Raw genomic sequence first — 9,090 nt, 5'->3', positions numbered from 1 at the left:
AGCAAATCGCGGCTCCTTGTAATATCAGTAGATTCTGGGTATGAACACCGTCCTGGAACAAGCTCCCCCAAGCTAGATCTGTACACGCTGGGCTGCGTGCCCCACACTGGATGAGCAGATATCTCGGGAAGGTTCTTGAAAATGTTTTACTTCTATGGCTCCCGTTCCTGAGAGAAGTACGCACCCTCCATCAGTGTTGTATTACAGTGGCTAAGGAATTCTTGTAAGTTTTGTTTGGCTTCCTAAAGATGATTAAAAGACTATGTGAAACAATAAACACGCTCGCACGCACGCGTGCACGCACGCATGCGTACACACACAGACACACACACCCCAAACCCAAATATTCAAAATAGTTCCGGAATATCATGTTTCTTTTACTTTATAACATTATTAAGCATGAAATTTTCAGACCAGAGTGCTGACACAAACAGAACTCAAAAACTCAGGGTTTCTGCAATGCCTGTAAGTAACCAACACGGCACTAAGCTCCTAAGAATATTCTGGAAGCATGACTGCTTTTTTTCTCTACAGAGGAGAGAAATGAAAGCAGAAGCAGCTGCTTCAGGGAGGAGAAACATTGTGTTCTCTGGAATTTTCCAATAGTATGGGTTTACTAACAGCTCTGATCCTCAGGAGTTTTAAACCTCTGGACCGTTGAGTACACGTCCGCCATTTTTCAAAAAAACAAAACAAAACAAAAACCTATTTTCCAATTACAATTTGGTAGGAACAGAAAGCTTGAAAATTCAAGTGCCAAAAACTTTCAAATAACTCATATGACATACATGCAATAAGTATTCTTTTTTGAGTTTACTCCGCACCCCATGGCCCAACACACAGAAACACTGTAAATTTAGCACACACACCTGGAAAGTGGGAAAAATGCAAGAGCCCTGTTGCAGTTCTCGGGACACTCAGTGAGCTGTTTTGTTACAAGTGTATCCAATGTCCCTTGCACCAGGGATTTATGGGGGCACAGCTCATTCCTGCTTCACTCGCTCTGCAGCTTCGGGAAGTGGTGGTTGTGTTTGGAAGCAGAGCTTGCAGAGCTGAACGGCAAGATGCTTCGTACCCCCAAGTGCTCAAGGTGCCGGAACCACGGCTATCTGGTACCAGTCAAGGGCCATGCGGGTAAATGCCGCTGGAAGCATTGCATCTGTGATAAGTGCTACCTGATCACCGAGCGCCAGAAGATCATGGCTGCCCAGAAGGTGCTCAAGAACCAAGCTACGGAGGAGCAGGGGGCGACCGTGGGCACGCAGGGTCCCCAGCTGCCTCCTAGGGCTCCGGCTCCGGCAGCCGCGACGGCCACTGCCTCGAGCTCCAGCATTTGCCCACTGCCTAGGGCGGCTCTGGGAGGTGCTGGGCCAGGCCCCGCGGCCACCTGCTTCCTAGAGAGGTCCCCGCAGGCCCGGAGCCCAGGCCCGAGCGCCTTCCAACTGGTCCCAAGTGGCCGTCCAGGCCCCAGCACCTTCCAGCCTGGATCGGGGGGCTCCGGGGGACTGCACGACCGTCCTCCCGCGTGGCTGCCCCAGCTCAGGCCACAGGCACCCAGGCCTGAGCTTTGCTGCCCGGATCAGCACCTGCCAGTGCGGCCCGTGCCCCGACTGCCGTTCGCCGACTACGGTAAGCCCAGCCTCGTGCAGCCGACGGTTCCTCTGGCCTGCATCAGGCCTGCAGCCTCCCGGCTCTAAGCTGGAGTCCCAGACTGGTGCTGGGGTGGGAAAGGCGCCTTTCCCAGGTAACCCCCGCTTTGAGAACACGTTCCCAGACAAGGATTTGGGTGGGCGGCTTCTGACTGCAATGGGAAAAGGCTGGTGGGAAAGAGTGAGCGGTGCAGGGGGGTTTATGTTGAGATGCAATTTTCTGCCTTTGTACTTTTGCAAAGAAAAAAGATGGCAGCTGGGCAGCTTTGGCAGTGGCGCCTTTTTGTGGACCCTCTAGCACGCCTCGCACGGCTTCCCTTCCCCTCCCCCTCCCATGTCTAGCGGTCTTGCGCCTGCGTGACAACCCTCCTCCCACTCCCTGCCTGCCATTTTCTCTTACTAGAGAGTCTTTTAGAACTTGCTTTCTGGGTGGCTGTTCGCCTGAGACTGTGCCTGCGCACCCTTCTCTCATTTAGCGGAGTCTAGTTTATCTTAACTGCAGTGTATGGCCTAACGCACCTGTACTCACTTTTTCTGTTTTACCGGATGTGGTTGGGAATAAAACTTTCAGCTACTTGGCCAGATGTTACGGTTTTTCTCACTCCTCGCTTTGTGCATAAATAATATTGTTTCTTTATGCCGTGTTGCGTACCTGATTAAAGTACGATTTCTTGTGGAATTTAAAAAAAAAGTATTTATATTTTATAATTTATTTATTGTAATGTATTAGTGTTTTGCCTACACGCATATCTGTGTGAGGGTGTCTTATCTCCTGGAACTAGAATTACAGATTCGTGTGAGCTGCCATGTGGGTGCTAGGAATTGCGCCTGGGTCCTCTGGAAGAGCACCCAGCGCTCTTAACCGCTGAGCCACCTCTCTAGCCCGTGAAGTATGCCGTTTTCAAGTAGTGTAAATTTTGAGGCTCTTGGAAAGCGTCTCTTTGGGATGAAGATGTGGTTTTTTGTTTGTTTGTTTGTTTGTTTGTTTGTTTTAGTTTTTTTTTAAACTCTCCTTCCTTTGGACATGTTTCTTCCTTGAGGGGCAGACTTTCAGAAATTAATGCTAATCATTCCTAATGTTTCTGGGATTTTGTAAAAAAAAATCTTTTCCCCAAGGAACTATCTGTCTGATGAGGAAGGCAGACCTAAACCTGTAATCCTGTGAGAGCACATCTGTATTCCATCTCTCAACAAATAGAATTTTAAAATGTGCTGAACTCGGGTGTTCATAAGGAGGTGGGGAGAAGGAGTCACTTGTGGCTAATCCCCGCATGTGTGAAAGAGAGGTCAGAGGGCAACTTTGAGAAACTGGTTCTTTCCCTGGGATGGAGCTCGGGCTGTCAGGCTGGTGGCAGGTGCCTTTACCTGCCCAGCCATCTTGCTGGCCCTGATGGTGCTGTTCTCGATTGTCCTATGGGTTGGTGAGAAACCCCCCAGAAAGCACAACTCTGGATGCATTTTGGTAGGTGTTTTCCAGAGAGAGTTTATTTACTTAAGTAGGAGAGGTGGGTCCTGAATGTGGGTGCCACCATTTCAGCCTAGGGTTTTGGATAGGATGAAAGGTGAGAAAGAGAAAGCTTGTTAGCAGATCGTTCTCTTGGCGCTTCCTGGTGAAAATGAACTGTTCTGCTTCACCATAGCTAGCACCAGGATGTTCTGCCTCACCAAGACTCACAGGCGATGGGGCTAAGAGCCCTGAACTGTGAGCCAAAAACGAGTCATCCCCTCTTTAAACTGCCAGGGTATTTGTCCCAGTGTCAAGTAACTGACTAACACACCTTCCTTGCCCTCTGGGATCCTGTCCTTGTGGGGAGAAATAATGTTCTTCAAAGCATCAGTGAGAGAGGGTTCTTTTTTTTTTCTTTCTTTCTTTTTTTTTCGGAGCTGAGGACCGAACCCAGGGCCTTGCTCTTGCTAGGCAAGCGCTCTACCACTGAGCTAAATCCCCAACCCCAAGAGAGGTTTCTTAATCGATGAGCCAGCTGCCATCTGGTCTGGAGAGGTCCTTAGGTGGCTGAAAGAGCAAAACAGCATGGCTGAGTGAGTGTTCAAGGACAGTGGGGCTAGAAATGAAGAGGGGAGATGGTGTCTCTGTGACCACAGTGGAAACTGCCTGGGCTGTGCCGTTCACACCGGCACTGCCAGGAACTGAAATTGAAGCAGAGTCCAGTGGTGGGCGAGAACCTCCACAAGGCGGCTTAGATGTCCTTTCCTGTCAGACCAGCCCCATGGAACAGTGTGACTGCTGCCGAAGCCAAGGGCTCACATTGTCCCTCCCCGACACAATGCCAAGCCAAGGAGTGGACTGAGAACCTCAGTAGTGTGGTAGAGTGTCACTGTGTGGGGACTGGGACTCTCACCAGTGTGCTAGTGCTGCTGTTAGTGTTATATGGCAGCTACTGCTAGACTTTTAAGTGGTTAAAGGGCGGCAGAGCAGCTGTTAAATGCCCAGCCCTAGGTGGGACGTCCGTCCCTTATCACCCTCTACCAGCTCCCAGGGGACATCATGGAGGGGAGAGGGAAGAACATCAGAGCCAGGAGAAGGGGCAGAGCGTGTCGAGCATAGCTTGTTCGTCCTACCCACCAGCTCACAGCAGCCTACTACTTGCATGGGACCCCCCCCCCAAGGATCTGCAGGCAATTAATAGTTAATTAATAGAGCAAGGGGTAGACTCTTTATTCGGTGGTGTGACCACCCTTGTTCCTGAAAGTAACCTTAGCTAACCTTACTGGTTCACACACATACACAGAGAGGCATTAAGGTAGAAAGGGGACAAAGGGCAGAAAGGATCAACGACAAGGAGAGGAGATGCGAGGGCACTGGGTGAATGCAGCCAGAATACATTATCTGTGCATGCGTAAGAGTATAATGAAGCCCAGTGTACCTCTCGAGGCTTCTTTGGTCGGTTATGTCAATCTTGCTGTTGCCTGGGAGACAGCAGTGCAATGCTTTACCCCTCGGCTTTGTGTTCTTAACACTTCCCTCTCTGTTTATCTTCTTAGGGCATCCTCTGAGATTCAAGTCTGATCATGTGGTAGGAGCTGGGTACCCTGAGAGAGAGCCGTTCAAGCAGTGCCCTGCCTGCATCCCTGTGCCACCCTACCAGCCCTTCCCACTTTCGGAAGGCCAGGATTCATCCTCTGCTCTGGGGGTCCCTCAACAAAGAGGCTTTCGGCACGTCTCCTGCGGCCCCTATCATGGAAATAGCTTGGTAAGTTGGAGTCTGACTCCGGTCTAAGCTCGCCCTTATCCCAGCTGCCCTTATCACTTCCGCTGGCCCTCAGTCCCAGAGGACCGGTGGTCATAGAGAGTATCTCTCGGAGTACACAGAGGTCTGCACCACTGGGCCTGGGCTGTGATGTCTGCTCCCCAGACTTGGAACCCAGGGAAGACTGTAGGCTTGATCCATGCAATGCAGCTGTCAGAGCGGCCTTCATTCTACTGAGCACCGACGCCACAGGGCTCGTGAATGAGGCCTGGGATTCAGCACACTTGGCTGATTGGTATGGATTCAGAGATGCCCGGCTTCAAGCCCAGGCGTTGTCTACTATCCCAAGTGTGTCTCAGACGTACACCAAATCTAGCTCTCAGCTCCCATGGCACCATTTCCTGCCCAGCCTGAAAGATGTGGCTGCTCCCGTCAGTGCCAGCCTGGCCTAGGCAGGAGCTTTGTTCTAAGGAGAGACTTGGTCGACAGCTTGGAATTCAAATGCTGACAATTCCCTCTTCCACGGTCACCACGTCTGGATTAAAACTAAGAGCCAGGAGACTATTTTCACTCACGTGCCCCTGCCCTCACCATCCCTGTCCCTGCCTATTTACTGCTATTGTGTGTGCTTCCTCTAGTCCCCTTTGCCCAAGAGAGTTGGACAAAGCCCAGAGAGAAAGCAATCTGCCTTCTTCCCAGCTCTGCACCCTGGAGAATTCTGCTCTCCCAAATCCCCTAGGGAAAGCCCCCAGGCTCAGCTAAGATATGCCTGCATTCCTGCTTGCCTGCGTTCATGCAGCCCGTGTCTGCTGAACGCCCTGTCCCAAGTGCCCTGCACAAGAAGGGTATCTACCACCCCAGGGACCCCCTGATAAATAAAAGATGTGACTGAGTTCAGCTCACTGTCTCCCTCTCTGCCCCTCCTTCTGTGTGTCCACACAGGTGTCAGAACCAGCCAGAGACCTGCAGCCAACCTACTGCTCACCCCCTCCCCCTCCACTACCACCTCCCCCACCCCAGCCACAGCAGCCCCACTTCCTCCCACCAGGCTACCTCTCTGCTCTCCACTTCCTGCCACCGCCACCACCGCCACCATCTCCACCGTCTTTCTCGCTGACCATCCTGTATGATACAGACAAGGAGAAAACCAGTAAGACAGGGATATTCTGGGTGATGGGGAGGACTGTAGGGGAGAGGTCACCTGAAGTGGGGGGTGGAGAGAGGGGCTGTGGGCTGAGCTCATTCCTCAGCCCTCCCCGTAGTCTATAAGTGTGAATCCATGGCGGTTAGAACAGGATTACTGAGGGCAAGGAGTGGGGGAGTATGCTCACGTTCATAGAGTGCTCAGTAAATGAGAGGCCCAGGACTTCTGGTCAGGAAGGAGCCTACAGCCACAGGAGGAGCCATGCCGGAGACCCCACTGTCGTCATCCTCCAAGTCCCTTGGACAGGAGCTAGAGAGTCTGCCTGGCAACTCTGCCACTGCTAATTGAGACACCTGAATAGGGAGCCTCAGGCTTCCCCCTCACAGGGTCAGCGGTCCTTTGAGATTTATGTACACTCTGTGACTTCTTTCTAATTTTTAAAAACATGGATATTTTCTTTTTGTGCATATGTATATGCATGTCTGTGTGTGGGAAGGTGAGCATGCATGTGTGTGAAGTCAGAGGATAGCCCTAGGTGCTACCTTTAGGAACATGGTCCATCTCCTTTGAGACAGGACATTGACCCGGTGCTCACCAGTTAGGCTGGCGTGGCTAACAGGGAGCTGGGGAATCCCCCTGTCCCCACATTCCTAGCCCTGAGATTGTAGACACACACCGCGATCCCTCTCAGGGAGCAGACTCAGGCTCTCATGCTGGAAGGCAAGCACTTCAGCTGCTGAGCTAGCTCGCCAGCCTTGGGACTTCTCTCTTCTTTTTTTGAAATTCAGTTTTTAAGATCTATTTATTTTTTATGTATGTGTGATTGCAGGGGCACATGAAGGTCAGGGGACAGCTCCAAGCTTGCTAAGCCCTGTCACTGTCACACCACCAATTCTTATCTTGGGTTTTCTTTTGAGGTCCCTTATGGCTTTAAGGTTTCCCTTTAAGTTTAGTTTAGTTTTTTTTAATTTATGTGTATGTGTGTATACACATGTATGTGCATACGCATATGTGCAGATGCCTGTAAAGGCCAGAAGAGGGCATCAGGTGCCCTGGAACTGGAGTTCCTGGCAGTTAGGAGCGGTACAACATAGATGCTGGAGACTGAACCCGGGTTCGCTGCAGGAGGAGCAAATGTCCTTGACCACTGACCCATCTCTGCAGGCTGTCTTCTAAGTTTCTAAGGATTTACTCTTTTCTGTCTTCTGAACCTCCCCTGATTTGGAAAATCCAAATAGCTCTTTAAATAATATCAAAACAGTCTATTGAACTGGGTGAGTCTAGTGCTCTCCAGTTTTACTGAGAGGAGACTGAGGCCAGTGACTCATTCGCTTTGCAGCTGGTGCAGCATGACTTGAAGCTTGCTGGCTGCGGCCTGTGAGCTTTGTTCTTGCCTAGACTAGTTATGCTGTCTTGGCTAGACTAGCTATGCTATCTTGGACAAGCACATTCACTGTGGTGCTTCGGGTCCAGCAGCTACCAAAGCAGGCAAATGGTAGTCTCTGGCTCTTGAGACTCTTCTGAAGATAAACCAGAGACAGAAGCCAGGAGGGCATACGTGAAATTAGCTGCTGCTTACTGTTCACTGATCACCTTGTGACAGAAGGGCAAATGGAAGTTCATTGCTATGAAGAGCCAGGCTGGATAGGGAGCCTCAAGTCTGTTCCATGTGACCAGGGTTAGAAGCCAGTCTTTTGCCCGGCAAAAGAAAGCAGAGTCACTCTCCACAGAGGTCCTGGGCACAAGAAAAGGCCTTGTAGAAATCTGTACCTGAGAGCAGGCGATTCATCCTCTTTCTAAATCCAGCTGCTTTCTTTGTCCTTTACAGATGAGCAGGGCGCAGACGCCCCCAGTGAGCCCAGCCAGCAGTCTACCCAGGAGGAGTCCAACTAAGCTGACGGCCACCTTGAAGGCCACTGGGTGGGGATGGGTGGGTTTTTTTTCCCACCATGTTCGTGTTATATAGGGAGGAAGGATACTGACAGATTTAAGAAGGCAGCTAATTCCGACTTCAAGTTATAAGGGGAGAGGTGGTTTCCAAGGTTCTCTGGATCCTGTGTGGGTGTTGAAGTGGTGTACGAAGGGGGAGAGTCTCTGGGATGGGCAGGGCCTTTGAAGAGTGGGGGCTGGTGAAACACAAGTTTAGGAATGAATTTAACCATCCTGAGTCATGTATGAAATTCACTTCTAGAGGTGAACCCCTGATTTCCTCAAGCCTCACTCGGGACAGAAGGCACCATCCAGTTCAGCCTTCTGCCCACTTTGCCTGATCCCCAGGCTTGGGTACCAGGCTTGATGTTTGATCAAGGCTTCCAGACTATGCAGGGCGGGTGCCAGGGACTGGGATGTTGACAGCAGGCTCTGCAGCATCCACTTTGCTCAGCCACCACCCCTCGCTCGACCTCTTCCAGCAAGTGAGCATCCTGATGGCTTCACCTCCCCGTGAAGCTCCAGCAATGATGGGCGTCCTTTCTCATTTAAAAATGTAGATTTTAGTATTCAATGTTTTTATGGTGGGCACTGAAGCAGTTCTTAGAGCATAACATGGCAGTTTGTTCTCCGAGGACAGCCGAGTATTAAATAAAGTGAGCATTGGAAATCCTCGTGAAGGCTTTTCTGTTTAATCCTCACAGAAGGCTCCTGGGTAGAGCCCGTCTGGGGAGCCTGGGATACCTGGGTTCAGGTTTCCTATTGCTGAAGCGCGTCTCCCTGCTCTACCTTTCTTCCTTTCACCCCTGGGAGACGATCTGAGGCGGGTCACATACGTTGTTACTGTCAAGATTTTCGGGGTGGGCTCTGATGTATAATCTCAGTTAGTGCCCTAGGCTAGCCTCAAGCTTAGGGTCCTCCATCCTCAGCTTCCCTTCTACCGTCATGATTTTAAGAAGGGAGAGAGTTTAAGGAAATGACTGTTTTGAAATGTCAACTGTATTTTCCCAGCTCTAGCTCCTTTTATGGTCTCTGCAGAGGAACATGGTTTTTAAAAACAGAACTTGATCCTATCCTGCTATTTAAGGGTCCCAAGCTGCTCTCCTCTTTTGACACTCGTTCCTTCATTTATAATGCAACCCTGTGGCAGCCTGAAATA

The 9,090-nt window shown here is 50.7% G+C and overlaps 1 protein-coding gene across 2 annotated transcripts; it reads left to right on the top strand.

Moving 5' to 3' along the window:
* Positions 1–996: 996 nt before the first annotated feature.
* On the top strand, positions 997–8,605 carry Dmrtb1 (DMRT-like family B with proline-rich C-terminal, 1). Of its 2 annotated transcripts, none has more exons than NM_001191761.2 (4): positions 997–1,629; positions 4,653–4,861; positions 5,801–6,008; positions 7,831–8,605. In NM_001191761.2, the coding sequence occupies exons 1-4, from the start codon at positions 1,065–1,067 to the stop codon at positions 7,893–7,895; spliced, it is 1,047 nt and encodes a 348-aa protein (NP_001178690.1). In that variant the 5' UTR covers positions 997–1,064; the 3' UTR covers positions 7,896–8,605. The 2 variants fall into 2 exon arrangements, 1 of the variants encoding a protein (NP_001178690.1); NR_177288.1 differs by lacking the exon at positions 997–1,629 and adding an exon at positions 1,652–1,744.
* The last annotated feature ends 485 nt before the right edge of the window (positions 8,606–9,090 follow it).

Source organism: Rattus norvegicus, chromosome 5 (genome assembly GCF_021556685.1).
Source record: "Rattus norvegicus strain SHRSP/BbbUtx chromosome 5, alternate assembly SHRSP_T2T, whole genome shotgun sequence".
Lineage (NCBI taxonomy): Eukaryota > Metazoa > Chordata > Mammalia > Rodentia > Muridae > Rattus > Rattus norvegicus.
Note: the sequence above shows the minus strand (reverse complement) of the source record. Positions and strands in the feature narration are given on the sequence as shown.

Excerpts from the sequence above, each read along its gene's own strand:
- Dmrtb1 (NM_001191761.2), top strand. The coding sequence starts at position 1,065 with ATGCTTCGTACCCCCAAGTGCTCAAGGTGCCGGAACCACGGCTATCTG. Across the intron at positions 1,630-4,652 it reads ACTGCCGTTCGCCGACTACG|GGCATCCTCTGAGATTCAAG; the intron begins GTAAGCCCAGCC and ends TTATCTTCTTAG. Across the intron at positions 6,009-7,830 it reads TACAGACAAGGAGAAAACCA|ATGAGCAGGGCGCAGACGCC; the intron begins GTAAGACAGGGA and ends TGTCCTTTACAG.